This window comes from Atractosteus spatula, chromosome 5 (assembly GCF_055471065.1).
Source record: "Atractosteus spatula isolate fAtrSpa1 chromosome 5, fAtrSpa1.hap1, whole genome shotgun sequence".
Taxonomy (NCBI): Eukaryota; Metazoa; Chordata; class Actinopteri; order Semionotiformes; family Lepisosteidae; genus Atractosteus; species Atractosteus spatula.
In genome coordinates, this window is record NC_142710.1 from 61732360 (window position 1) to 61747909 (window position 15550).

General features: G+C 36.7%; 1 protein-coding gene across 1 annotated transcript in view; it reads left to right on the forward strand.

Annotated features, from left to right (window-relative positions):
• Positions 1–783: 783 nt before the first annotated feature.
• The window catches only part of slc6a11b (solute carrier family 6 member 11b), a 39969-nt gene continuing 25202 nt past the window's right edge, over positions 784–15550 (forward strand). The window contains exons 1-6 of the mRNA XM_088916545.1: positions 784–1014; positions 1436–1669; positions 4288–4422; positions 4572–4712; positions 5907–5991; positions 8899–9031. Of these exons, the coding sequence (XP_088772671.1) occupies positions 1450–1669; positions 4288–4422; positions 4572–4712; positions 5907–5991; positions 8899–9031 (714 nt within the window). The 5' untranslated portion in view covers positions 784–1014; positions 1436–1449. The remainder of the gene's footprint in view (positions 1015–1435; positions 1670–4287; positions 4423–4571; positions 4713–5906; positions 5992–8898; positions 9032–15550) is intronic.

Sequence of the window (15550 nt, forward strand, 5' to 3'; positions counted from 1 at the left end):
AACGCTTACGGCCGTCAGGTACTGTGTAAGAGCCGGCGTACCAGAGCAGGTGACGTCACCGCCCTTCCCTATGATAGCAGGACTACAGCTACTGGGCTGGAGAGAGATCTCTCTTTAGCTCACGGTGCTGGGTCGCTGCAGAGAGACGCGGAAGTCCCGGGTTCGAGCCCCGGACAGTGTGGGGCCGACCTGATGCGGCAAGGGCGCCCGCCTGAGCCCCCGTTGCGTTACAATACTGTATGTACTGTATATAGAACCTCTAGAACACCCAGGAAAGCCCAGCAAGGCAGTTTCAGGACTTATCCATCTTCTCATTTCTTTTAAAAATACACCGCGTATTGGTGCATTTTTTATTGGTATTTATTGGTACACTGACATTTGTTCTACCATCTGAGATTCTTGACCAATATTTGCTTGCAATTGGACCCTTGGGAATTGGCTTTTGATGAACTTTTTTTTTTTAGAAATAACACGATTCTTCGTTACTGAGTTGTCAGAGTGATACATACTGTATAAATACACCAGGGTGCTTCGCTTTATAGGTGAGCATTAACAGTACAGTATTTGACTAATGCCATTCCGGGCGTTAAAAGGCAACGCTGCTCAGAAGGTAAGCTTCACTTGTGTATCAGAAAACAAGGTCCAGTTTCTATTCTTTCTCTCCGTCTGCACTCTGGCGCTTTCTGGCGCGTTGTAAATTACACTGCTTTACTGGTAGGCTCAGTGTTGTTGTTGAGCACATGGCTGAGATCCAATGAGAGAGGCGTTTGTGACCAGATCACTAGTCTGAAGCAAAGCATTTGCAAATTATCCATCGACTGGGTACCAGATAGCATCTTTGCAACTGGGATCTTCGCTTGTATAGAGACAAAACAAACCCCCCCAAAAAAACTTCCAAGTCGGATCCAGAATTTTCTTTTTTGGGCGTCTTTTTCTGACCATCCATCCTCGAGAAACGTGAATTGCGGGCGCTCTTCGTCTGAGCCAACAAGGTTTACTGTACAACCTATATTGGTGAGTAATGTGTCTTCATCTTGTCAAGTTCGGAATTCATCCACTGTGGAGAAGACTTAATTAATCCTAATTTTATCGAAGGTGAGTCTGGCTCTCAGGGTCTTTGGCTCTCGCTTTGATGTAATTTCTCATTCATATCAAACCTTTGCGTGCTTTTTTTTCTTGCAAAGGTATTCGCTTCTATTTTCAAACAATCAGACGCATTTTAAGAAAAATGAAATGAATCGGGACTTTAAGAGCATGTTTCCACTATATCCTATTATACTTTGTAGCCTGAGGAAAACTGGCGTTGATCCCTTGTGTGTATGATGCTGAAAGTTAATAAAATGCAATGTTACAGTAAAAGTTTTTTTTTAACCAAATAGAATAAACGAGGTACTGTACTATAAGATACTCATTTTCCTTTCCCCGTGTCTTGCAGGCTGTTAAAACGTCATGACAGCTGAAAAGACTATTCCAGTAATTAATGGAAAACCGGACGAGGCAATGGATCCCGAAGCTTCAAATACCAATTTAGTTCGCAGCAATGACAAGAAAGTGAACGAGAGGGGTCACTGGAATAATAAGACTGAGTTCGTGCTTTCCGTCGCAGGGGAAATCATTGGACTGGGCAATGTGTGGAGATTTCCTTACCTTTGTTATAAGAACGGAGGCGGTAAGAGACCGGGGACTCCTGTATCTCTTTTATATTTATAACAATATAACAGAACCACACCGATAATCGATCGGAAGATTAGGAAATGCACTTTGCTTGCGACGTTTATGCTTAGATTTTATTTGAAAACGGCCTTCTGTACCCAGACTAACACCTCCGTGGGGCTTTCGCATGATACAGTAACATTTGTGATCCCTTACAGACGGCTATTGGTCTGAATTCAAACTGCAACAGGTGCTGGAATATGCATACTCCGTAATGTTTGTCACAGCAAAGAATATAGTGTGCGTAAAGGGTTAGAGTTGTGGCTAACATTAGGGTTTGATTTAATGGTTTTATCAATACTTTCCTGTTATTTACTTTGCAGAAATGGTTCTAAATACTTTTGAATGTATTAAGTGTGGTTATGGGGGCTCCATGAAGGTGTTGGCAACATTGGACTACCGTAAAATAAAGCTTCATTTAATGTATCATACGAAATAATAATGAGACAAAACATCAGATACCATTTGTACATATATTAATTGTGATATTGTGATATTAATGGATTAATTGTGAGATTAATCAAACGAGTCAACTAATGTACATAGTTAAATTTCAACTTCAATAAATAGTAGGACTGATAATTGATTGTATTCATTTTGGAAACAGACTCTTTAGTTTTATTAGAATTCTATTTAATTTATATGGTACACAATTATACAGTATCTTATAGGGGGAATCTAGCACTGTTAGAACTTTGAGAATGTTGGCAAGAATAAAAAGGTGTCGCACACCCCTTTTAAAGATACAGTATGTTGGATATAAAAGGTTAATATTTTCAAATCTAATACTAGGTTAACACTGGAATGAATATGTGCTATAAGTCTAAACATTAACAAAACAGTGTAATACTATGGGATGGAAAGCATGTCTATATTAGTGTATCTATTTTAACAGACAAAACATATTTATTCCTTTCATAAAAACCTAATGTGTCAGTGAGGGCATGTAAAATCAAATTAATATTAAGTTAACATTACAAAATCAAAAAGTATCCTTTTCTAGAATTACTGTCAGAAAAGAACAGGATTGCTAGCACTAATGTTTTTCAGGAACAATTCAATGTTTTTTTTTAGTTTCCCTCTTTCTCATAAAAACGTTTTCATGTCCAGAATAAAGAAATACTGTATGCTGTTACTGAGCAGATATTCTGAAGTATCTTTAAGACTACATTCTGTCCTGGGTTGTCATTACACATTAGTAGTGAACTTGAATTTAGAATTTACAGTTAAATTTAACAAGTATAAAAAATAAAATCTCAAATAATAAAATACACTTTTACAACATACTGTAAATTAATCTTTTAAGCAAGCATGATTATGTGTCATGTTGCTATCCAGACCTCCACCTGTGGCTTTTACTGCTAATATGGTATTAATAAAACTGCAAGAACATTTGCAAATAAGAGTGGCCATTAATCTTGTCTAGCTTGTTTGACATTTAGTCATGTCACTCGCTAATCTGAGGTTCTTATCCATTCATTTCTTGAAAGAAGTGATGTTTTTGACTCAAACCTGGTAGTTAATGGTTTTTACTTGTGCCATCTAAGGTGAGCTTGTCTTTTGAGATTTGAGCATGTGAATTTTTGGTGGGATCCAATGGGTTATTCTATAAGAGTGTTTTCATTTTCTAGCACGTCCACTGGACCTGTCTGATATTTGTCCATTCAATTGGCACATGACAAGAAAAGTCATTATATGAAATAAGGGTCATCTTCTACTCTACACATTTGCAGTTGTCAAGCAATTAAAAGGAAATTGCTCAGTAAATAAATGTTACTTTTTATTATATTTATTATTATACATTATATTATAGATTTATGTCTCCTTGGAGTTACATCAGATAACCCCAAACCTGAAGCTGAAATAGGAAAAGGAAAAAGGAAAAGCTTTCTATTTGCAAACCACTTGAGAGAATTCCACTGCAAGCTAGACCTACATTATGTTAGCATGAGTTTGGATTTATTTAATGGGTTTCTTTTTGTGTGAAACCAAGGAAGAGACTAACTGCTTGAGAGGTCTGCTTAACAACAGATATGAAGGGATACTGTATATTTTGAGTGAAGTAGAAGTTTCACGTTTAACTGGAGGGATTTTCCTTGAAAATGTAATTGACATGGCTCATTGTTTTGTTACCTGCTACCAGTGACAGACGTGATTCAGTATTCTAGTGACTGAGGACCCTAGCTTGCTATGTCATATCTGCTGAATTTAAGCATTACATAGAAAACGGGGAGAATAATGTTTTTGAATTGTTTGTATTTCACTAGATGAGTTAAAACAAATGCACTTTAAGGAATATATTAACACATTTGTTGAGAAATTGAAACTGGGCAATCAATTGACAGTCCTCCCAAAACCTGTGCTTTAAGTTCTACTGAGACGTTCACCTGTGAAAGAAACAATTTGTTCAACAATTATTCTAGACTTAAGTGGTGTTTACTTCCCTGAATGTCTCTAACTTTGACATGGTCTAACACTCTTTTTCTAAGGATCTGTTGGTGGATGACAGTAGAAATAGGTTTTGTTTAAGACACTGTGCCTTGGACAGTTCTCATTGATATTCTTTATTTACAGGTGCCTTCCTAGTTCCATATGTGATATTCTTTATCTGCTGTGGGATTCCAGTATTTTTCCTTGAAACTGCTTTGGGACAGTTTACAAGTGAAGGAGGTATTACCTGCTGGAGGAAAGTGTGCCCACTTTTTGAAGGTAACTGTGTGAATAGCTGCTGTTCTTAACTCTTGGATTGCATTGGTAGCATATGGTGATGCATGAGCTGTGCCTGTTTTCAAGAAGAAAATTATTTGGAACAAGATCTATTGTAACCTTTAATATTTAGGAACATTGTTGTTTTGCAGGTATTGGATATGCCACTCAAGTCATTGAGGCACATTTGAATGTGTATTATATCATTATTTTGGCATGGGCTATTTTTTACCTGTTTAATTGCTTCACTACTGATCTGCCATGGGCATCCTGTGGACATGAATGGAATACAGGTATGTACTGTATCCTTAGTTCTATTATATGTACAGAATTTATAGTATTGCTGTTTGTGGGTAGATGCTTTAAATGACCTGAGTTATTTGGCTATGTTTCTATAAAAAACACCTTTTTCGTACAGTATGTTTTCATCAAAGTATAGTTAGTATCAACTGAAATATTCATCAATGAGGAAACCATGACTCCCCATTAGTTGCAAGGAAACCTGAGATTTTACAATTACTATCTGAATGAAATGCTTAGTACTGTCGAACTCATTATGATCATGAAGTCTTATGCCTTCTCATGAATGACCAATTATGGAATATGTTTTAACACATCACATTCAGCAGTATTCTAAGGTCTGAATCTTCCTGTAAAATTTCTATGTCCAGACTGCTGTATTTCTGACAGAACTTGCCAATAAGTATTAAAGAGTGTTTTTTTCCATTTGTGGTTTGTTTCCAGGGGGAAATGCTGTATATTTTAAAACCCATTCTCATGCTAAGAGATTTAATATGTGCTCCTGTTAGACTCTGAGGGAATGAGTATCAGCGTTGGTAGAGTACTAGCTCTCTCTACTTGGATAGAAAGATGTTGTAAACACAGATTCGGCTCAGCCATCAACATCATTTGTCTAAAGTGTGTAGTCTCTTTCAAGACAATTGCAAATTCATGTCCCCATAGAGATAATTGTTAGAGCATCAGACCTGAAATACATTAAATATTGTCAACCTATCCATTATCAGACGCTTAGCTTCTTCTGGGAAGGATCACAGCAACCTGGGGCTCAACCTGGAAACATATGGAACAAGACCTTAGATGGGACACCAGTCCAATAAAGGACATGAACACATGCACACGGGAACAATTTAGAGACTAATTTTCTCAACGTTTATCATACTATGCAAAAATGTATAATATCCTTTAAAATGTGTTCTAAATATTCCATTAACAATGGTTTCATGTATGTCTTAGTTAGGGATCATTATAATTAGCTCCAGTCTAATGCCTGTAATTACGATACCTTGTGAATGCACAGGTCCAGATGCATTATCAGACACACTGTTCACTTCTAAGAATCTAAGTAGAGTAAGCTAAAATAAAAACACATTGCACAACATACAGTCAAGTTGAACAAGGATCAACTATAACCTGTTTTATTTATTATAATCAATTCTTGATTAACATACTTCTTTCCTCACTATTAGAAAACTGCATGGAGTTTCAGAAGCTGAATTCTAGCAACTGCACAGTCAACCCCAATGCAACATCGCCTGTCATTGAGTTTTGGGAGTAAGTACTTAGATGGTGTGTTCTTTGTTTGTTCTACGACTAAATTCCTATATCCTATAAATATGTACAGTACCGGATGTAATCAGAGAAATGGACTTGTAATATTGCAGATAGTGGAAGTGTTTTCCGTTATGTCATAAATTGAGTGATCTTGATTCTCAAAGTAGCTGTGTGCTTGGGAATAGAGTAAATGGAATGTCTTTGAAAAGTAAGATTGAGATGCTGTGTGGGGTTTCTCATCACACTATTCTTGGTCTGTGCTACCTTGGCAGTTTCAAACACAGCTTCCAGCATCACTGATGGACACTAGACGTGTGAGCACAAGTTTGCAGACTAGATGCCAAGTTTTGGGAGCTGTGGCTCAGTGAAAGATACTTGTTTGGAGTGAATGTCCCTATTATCCAGACATTGGTTTGTACAACTGTGTGAGCATCGCCAGGGTTAAGTGGACTGGCCAAGAAATTCTCATTTTGTTGCACACCAGCTTATTCTGTAGTTTGCTGGGTGCCCATGAGAACGGACAGTCATCACTTCCACCTGCATCTGCCCTTTGTATGTTGCAATGCCTGTTGTAGGTGTTAAGTGGCTCACAGTGTAAAAAATAGCAGATGGCTTGACTGCACACATCCCAGAGCACATATGCACTGCTATCATCCTTCCTGTGCTGGAATTGGAAGGTCATAGCGAGTGCTGAGTCAAGAAGATTGCCAACTAACATAGGCGTCTGAAGGGCAGAGATCCATTGTTATTGATGATTCTAAGGCGCTTCCAATTTTGAGAATTTGTCAAAAGGTGATACTGGCTTTGTTTGTAAAAATGGCACTGTTGCTTTTCCATTGTGTTTTGATTAAAGAGATTGCCTTTGCGTTTACCAGACTAACATCTCACTCATTTAGAAACAGTAGCAGAAAGTCTGTGACCCGTATACTGCCTTTTGTTTGACAGTGTCTGCTGCTTTCCATCTGAAGTAATTGACCTCATGGCATTGGTACTTAAGAAATAATACTCAAAACTTTAAGATTTTATTTCTATATTGGTGCAGGAGGAATGATCTGTGCTTGATATACAGTAGGGCTACGTCTGAGCTTGATTCATGCTTGCATGCTTGGAAACAAGAAGTGGTTTACATATTTCAAGGGTTTCTTTCCCCTGTTGTGGACCTGGCTGTTGGAGTTTTTACATTTCTGTGTTTGGAAAGTTTCATAAGCAAAGCAGAAACAGGATGCATTGACAGCCAAAATAATTTTGGCATGATGTGTGCTATGAACAGTACGCTTCTGATAATGTACAACTGAAATGCTTAACCTTCTAGTGTTATAATTTGTCATTCCTTTTACATTACTGTTGTCAGCCAGCATCATGAGGGCACTTGCACAGCTAGAGATGGTATGGACATTGTTTTGGCATACTCTGTGCTTGTTTTATGGTGTGAATTTGCTGTAACATCGCCAGTGGAAGGCTTAGAGAAAAAACAAGCTCAAACAATTGTAACTATTTGCTTTCCGACAGGATAATATGAAGTGTGAATTCCATGAATTACAAGTGTACTGTTGAATAACATTTTAACTGTTCTGTTTACTATACTGAAGAGAATGTTTATGTTTTATTAAGTTATATTGGCAGTGTGAGGAAGGACAGCAAAGGTAAAAATATTATGTCTCAGAGGGCTGCTGTTTTTACGTTATTATTTATAGAGGTACTTGTAAGGAAAACTTTGGTACAATAATTTTCATTTTGGTAGGTGGTCACTGCAAGCTCTACCACAAGCTCAACAATAACTAGGAATCTTCCCAGTTGGGGAGGTCTTTCAGACTTTTTCTCCATGCTTTGAAAGTAAAATTGAAAAGTTGTTCCAGGTACATTATTCTTTAATCTCTCAGAGTATTGTCACCAAGTGTAGTTTGGTTAAACAAGCAATGCAGTGTGTAGTAAAGAACCTGCTGTGTAGGTTTCACATCACACTGTTCTTGCTGATTGATAGTGACTTTAGCCAGTGAGTTGGTGACAGTTGAGTACTTCATTGGCAGTTCCAAATGTTAGTTCTGCCATCACTGATGAACACTAGATTTGTGAGCCTAGATGTAATTTGCAGATCTGCAGTCTAGATATCAGCTATTGAGAACTGTAAATGTGCTTGTTTGGAACAAATGTGTTCTAAAATCCAAACATCATTGGTTTTATGAAAACTCTCAGAATGTTATAACCAAGGCTGAATGGTCTCCTCTCCTACGTAAATATTCTTATGTTCTTTAGTCTTTATCTACTGTATCTTTATCTGTATGTACTTTATCTGCAGCACTTAGTAGTATGTTGAGCTACAGTACTAAGTTAATGAAGTACAGAACGTTTGAAGGCCTTTTGGCATTTTGAATTATTTTATTTCATTTAATCAGAATTAATAAGGATTTCAAATATGTGTTTGAAGTGTGATTTTTTAAAAAGAAACAGCACTGGTACTTTAAAGATGAGCAAATCTGAGAGATTATGCAAGGACAAAGGATATTGTTTTTAGACATTTCTTGAAGAATTTAAGTACAAAGTCCTTGATGTACTCTGTGGTGTGCATTGGCTTTTTATGCTTGTTGAGTCTCATTATCTGATCATTTTGTTTAACTTAATCATTAGATTTAATTATTTAGCTATTAATGTAATGTATGTTTTCAGATCATTTTTGTTTGATTAGAGAAAGCAGGCTTTTACAAATTTTCACACATCCTGCTGCAAGTCAGTGGAAATAATAGACTAGAAGTATTAATAGTGAGGATTTCTTTATATTCCATATTTCATGTTTTTTGCATTTCCTTTGTTCCAGCTGACAAACTGGGAATCTGTAAGTGACTTTTCTAAAAAGTGTTGACTTTGCTTGAGTGTAATGCATTCACACCATTTGTTTTTACTTCTTTTTAGAAGACGAGTTCTCTCCATATCAAGTGGAATTGAGCACATTGGGAATTTACGATGGGAACTTGCTCTCTGTCTTCTCTTGGCGTGGTTCATATGTTATTTTTGTATTTGGAAAGGCCCCAAATCTACTGGAAAGGTAAGTAGTAATCTCTTAGCTAGAAAACGTTGCTAGTGTATATTTAGTACTTGAGGGATAGGACCTGGACTTCATTTTAAACATAAACAATATTTACTACTACGTTTTGAAAGAACAATAGCGATTTGAAGTTTGGGGTTTGTTGAAGAATAGACAATGCATCAGAATAATAGAAGGGTCCTGTTGAAGCAACCTGTACTCTGAATATCTTGTAAAACTCTTATCCTGTTTAATAAAGAAAGTTAACATGCTGTAGGTTGTAAATACTAAGTCACTTTTTGGTCAACAAATTACTTGCTGTATTGACCAAATGATTACACAAATGTTTTTAGAAACTGATGTGACTTGTTGTGATCTTTAAAACCTGCTGCCCATGTGTTAGTCATTTGTGACTTGCATGTATTAATTAATTGCAAATATTAATAAGGTACTTGAATTTACAAGAATAGTTAAAGATAGAATCAGGTGCTGATGTACTGTATATTTGCACAAGGCGATTTTGTATCCTTTGACATCCTTCATGGCCTCCTGACCTGACTAACTCGAACACAGATCACGTACTGTATGCACAGAGACTGGCTGTTTCAACTTCAACTTCACTGAACAGCACATTTCAGTGCAAGCTCAAAACAAGAGGGACTGGAAAGAGAACCACTTTTGCACTTTGAGACACAAGGAAGGAAGTTGGAGCAAGTTCACACTGCAAGTTCTAGCGCTGAATTTTCTTTTATGATGGCCATTATATAGTGTAAGATTAGAGTTTCCAGCAGAAAAGGTCGCACAAAAAGTGAAGACAGACCACGGTGCTCAAAAATGAAGAGTACAACAACAAGGTGGTTGTATTCCTTAGTCCTGGACGTTATCTAGGGAAAAGACACTTCTCTTGCTCAGGGGGGTTGTGTTAGACACTACCTTTAAATGTCATTGTGACTTTAAATGCTTTTCAAAAGACACCAAAAATGCCTTATTATGCAGATGATGATGATGATGATGATGATTATTATTATTATTATTATTATTATTATTATTATTACAGTATTCATTACTCTGCACTTGAACATCTTTGATTTCAAGTATGCAATAATGAATTGAAATCAGCATAAAAAGGCATTCCCTATTCTTTTACTGTGGGAAGTGTGATAAAAGTGGCACAAGGTAAAACATTTTACTTCAATGGGTTGGTTGCTTTGGAATGCATTTCAACACTGGTATTTAGCTTTAGGAAAATGCATGTGTCCGCAATGTTGTTCATACTTTTATTTCTTGCTATTCATCCCCTGTTAACAAAAATTAGAAAAATAATTGTAATGTATCATCAACAACAGAATATTAACTTTTTAAGAATCCAGTTTGCAGTACAAAACCTAACACAATGATCAGATGAGTCAACTTACATAAAGCTGTACAAAAGCCTAGAGAACTCCTTACATTTCATGGTAAATCCCATTTTGGGAATGTTTTGTAAGGTCTTTCTGGCAGTAGCAAGAATGAATTAAAAAAGTAATCAATTACAGCCTGTCAGCTATCAAAGAAACATCAGTTGCTACTTACATTGACTTTCAATAGAGGACCTAAAGCAATTACTCTCCTCCCTCTCTTGTGCAGAGGTAGATGGTTTACTGAATAAACCTCTTTTATTCGGATTCTCTTGCACCCGTAGCTGAACTGAAAGGATGACTGAAAAACTGATGTTCTAGTTAAGCGTCTTAATTTGGTAACTGATACTACATCACCATATTAAAAAGACCTAAGGTCGCTCTTGCTTTTCTTCTGTCAACATGAGGTATTGTGTGGTTAAAATATTAATAATAATATTATTTTTTTATTTATTTGCTTTAATTTTTCTTTCTTATTTCCTTGCAGTAAGGTTTAGGGAGATCCCCAAGTATCATTTAATGTTACCTGGAAACCATCAGATGAAATGTACTTGAGGGAGTTACAAGTAAAGCTAAAATAGATGTAGCAGTATCAGCTGATGCACTGGAGCCAATGATGAGGTTTTTAATCTGAAAATTTATTTTGGGGACATTAACTGATTCGTTCAAGCTCTGAACATTCAATATTTAAATAATTAAAACAAACTGCAGGAAAAAATACTCAGGAAATAGTTTACAACCTGTTGAGAAAGAAAACCCTTAAAGACATTCAGTGTATTATCTGCGTGCTTGATAAACAAAGCAGTGTTTTGGCCTTCCTCTACCTTTGCCTTTTACCCAGAATTCCCAATATTATAAGGGGCTACCGTCCTTGTGCCAACAGCTAAGATTCAGTCGCTAGCCTTCCTCAGAAGGATTTTCTATAGCAGCCTTTAAAACGTCTAACAGACTCAATGAAGCATAAAGAAATGGCAAAGAAAGGGAATGAGATGTGTGAGGAAAAATAAATGAGTCCACATTGTGCAGGTCCAGGAATAGGAGCTAGGCAGCAATGATTATATCTCCTGAAGTGCCTTTTGTTTAAGCATGAAGTAATAGGGAAGAAAGCCCCTTCATGGCAAGGTTTTAACAGACAGCCTAAGATTGATTTCTGTATTCACAGGAGGAAAGTGGAACATTCATGAGATGCATGCAGAGTTTCTTCTCTCCCGTCTCCTCTGTATGAGGAATTACAGCATCTAGTGAGATTTTTTTTTGTTTACCCCCATACAGATCTGAGCATTCAAGACGATCACTAAGCTGCTTCAGGCTTTTGTGAGCCCATTTCAGAGTGTTTCTCACATAGCTGTGGCCAGAGTTATGGCAGTCTGCTAGGACCGTAAATTGAGATTGAAAGTATTTACAAGTGGGTTCACAAGGAGAAAAATGTTGGAAGTAAAGACGAATCTGGAGGAGTAAATAGAGAGGAACACCTGTGTTCTAAAAACATTTGCTCAGCAAGTTAGGGAATATACTGTACCTTACCTAAATATAAAGTTAATTTTAAGAGTACAATTGTGTCTGTAAGGAGTCATTTATATTTTGACTTTTTTTTTACAAAAAAGGATGCATTGTAGTTGTTTTTTAAAATACAATATATTGAAAACAGAGCAAAAATATGAAACATACTAGTGTCAAAATATTCCAAGCATCTCCTATAATTATTTGAAACATACAAAGTTTATTTCGCTCTTATTTGTCTCTTGTTCAGTGAATTAAAAGTTGTTTCTATTGCCAAAGAGGAAGTAAGTGCTCCCCCTTAGAGTCCTCCTTTTTAACCTTTCTTTTTTTACCTCTCTGTTACACACAATGCTATGTTTTTAGCTGTCTTCAAAAGATCCATTCATTTACTGAAAAAACGTATTTATCTTTGTCCTCTAACAACGCCTGACAGCTTCACACTGCTCTTAAATCTACTTCTATAGAAGCTGTATTTAAACTTTGAAACAAACTGCAGGTTAGGCAAGACAATAAGAATAAAAAAACAACAACTAGGGCAACATGAGAGGCTTTGAATAAAAAAAAATACCCTAATGTCCCACAACAGCAACATTACCTTTTTTGGTTTCATTAAAATCGATTCCACCAAAATGAGATGGAGAGCTCATACAACAATCAATATAACATTCTTGCTTGGTTTCCAGACTGCTGTAGGTTAGTTGCTTGAGGATTCAGAATTGAATTGATTCCTTAGTTTGATTTATCCAAATTTGTGCTTGCACTAGGTTATATAGGTTAATATGACAGATGTCATAAAAGTTAATGGTTTGCTGATCTTTGCAATGCCTGAATCCATTTTCTGCAACTAAGTTTCTGTCTTTAAAAGATCCAAATAGGTTTTTACCAGGAATTAGACTATAATCTGAAAATATACAGTATAATCTACTTAGATAAAAAAGCAGTGTTAATTTTTTCTGTCTGACAACTAAGAGTGTGCACACATACAAATTAATATCAGGTTTATTTTAACCACCTGAAATACAGATGGGAAAAAATATTTGTAATAGGTATCAGATTCCAGGAAAGTTAACTGATAATTTTTACACCTAATGTGATTTCATCATATAAATGCATAAACTCAGAACATGTCTTACCAATTTCATGTACTACTAGATATATGTTCTCTCTATTTCCATATAATAATAATCATTCCTTACACTTATGTATCACTTTTCTGAGCACAGCACTCAAAGCGCTTTACAGGTAATGGGGACTCCCCTCCACCACCACCAATGTGCAGCATCCACCTGGATGATGCGACAACAGCCATAGTGCACCAGAATGCTCACCACACATCAGCTATCAGTGGGGAGGAGAACAGAGTGATGAAGCCACCCTGGGATTTTTAATGTCTTTTTACAGTTTTAGTGTCCCCATCACTACACCTGGGCATTAGGACCCACACGGACTGCAGGGTGAGCAGCCCCTGCTGGTCCCACTAACACCTCTTCCAGCAGCAACTTTAGTTATTCCCTGAAGGTCTCCCATCTAAGTACTGATCACACTCACCCCTGCTTAACTTTAATGGGTTGCCAGTTGTGATTTACAGGGTGATATGGCTGCTGGCATACATACATATATATATATGCTGTGTATAGATTAATAGTATCAAGGTTTGGAAGCTTTGCTTAAATCAGATAAAGACGAATGACTTCCTGACATCACTGCCATTCCACGGGTCTAGCATACATCAGTGGTGGCCCAGTTCAGTCCTGGCGATCCACTGTCCCTCTGGTTACCTTTAACACTTGGAACAAATGCAACCAATTATGTATCAAGTAATTCATTTTGGTTATAGCAGATACAGAACTTTGGCTTCCTTCAAGAAACTGCTGGATGGGATCCTTGGATCAACCACCGGATAGGCCAGAATGAAGACTGTGAATGGCCTGACAGTGACTGAATAGCCTCCTCTTGTTTTTACCTTTTCTCAATATTCTTAAGTTAAGAAACTGAGAGTATAGGTGAAGTGGAATCCCAGAGATGCCTTGTGGCTGTTTACGATCAGTCAAGAATCTGACACTGATGTCACAGTCCTGCTCTGATTACCAACTTAAAACTTCAAGATTTGTTTAAACAATTGACTGGTTTTCTTTCCAGGTTTTAAACAACGTAAATGCTAGCGCTACAAAAGCTTTTGAAATCTTGCAGTCTTTGGCTAACACTGTCCTAGGGCAGTTAAAAGAAGGGAATATACAGTATAAATATGTACTGTATATGGTGTAATGCCTGAAAAGTAGTGTTTTTGTTGACATACCCTTCTACATCATGGTGATGATACAGTTAATAGCCTATGTATACAGATATAATAAGATAATAGTGTTCCAATAGTGATAATGTGATATGTGTTTTCATTTTTGTCATGCTTTGGAATTTTGTTTCATGTGTATCTCAGGAACACTCAATGTTCTGTGAGTAGTTACAATTACAGTAGGTACAATTGCAGGTACACTTTGAGCTTTCCCACACTGCCAGAGGAACTCAGTTAAACTCTTCCTTGAAAACTCTTGAGAGGATAGTTTTGTATTCAAATCCCATCTTGTCCTTAGTTGCTCTTGACAAACAGCCAACGAGAGAGAATGTATAGCCAGTTCCAGTAGAGTTTTTGTCAGAGGAATTAAAAGGGCCCAGGAAACATTAAACAGGCAATAAATTGTGGAAATGACTTCTGTAGGTGCCATACCAAAGGTCTTTAAACCCTTATCCTCTGACATCTTACATTTTGTGGTCTTCTATAGCATAAGCATCAATCCTATATAAAGAAAAAACTTGTATTCCAACTGCAAGCAACGATATTTATGGAGGCAGAAGCCTACCCTGATAAGCTACTTTGAACTATATCCTGTTGAAATGTACTATAGCTGTGATTCAGGCTCTGAACATTAGGTTGACAAGTTAAATCTTACTGAAGTCCAAGTGTTCTATTTTTATGTTTTTCCTGTAGCAGGAGACAAGAGAGAGTGCTTTTTCAATCAACCCACTAGGCTAAAGCTCTGCCTTCTCCTTCCTCCTGAGATTTACCTTTTAGTCTGCTTTAAATTAGCCATTTCCAGAACACATCCTGGCTAGCTGGTTATAGCCTCTGAAGGTCTAACCCTTTTGCCATAGTTTCTTGGTCTTACTCCCTGTCTCATTTTCCACATTGTTTTACAGATTTTGTTATGTGTTGTAAAATGGAATTACAGAACAGTTCTAGATTTATTTTAAGCTAACAAAAAGATACAGTAGTCACCCGTGTGATCAAAAACCTTTTTAAAAAATGTATTTGCCTAGATCCTAGTGGGATCTCATTTTTTTCTCTGGGAAAGCGTGGATCTGTAGCATTTATACTTCATCTTTCTTATGAATCAGCTTATCAGATGTTTTGAACCTCCTATTTAAGAAACATTACATGTACTGTACCTCTCACCTTGACACACTTTCTTCTACATGTGTAATGATACCTAACTTAATAATAATATGCCTAAGAATCACAAGATGGCAATGAAATGTGTTTTACTAAATCTATGCTACTGTATAACATTTAATACAGTGCTAAATTAATCAGATTGAATATTCGTCTCTAGTTCAGGAAAGTAGTAATGTCATTTTATTTGATCAAAAT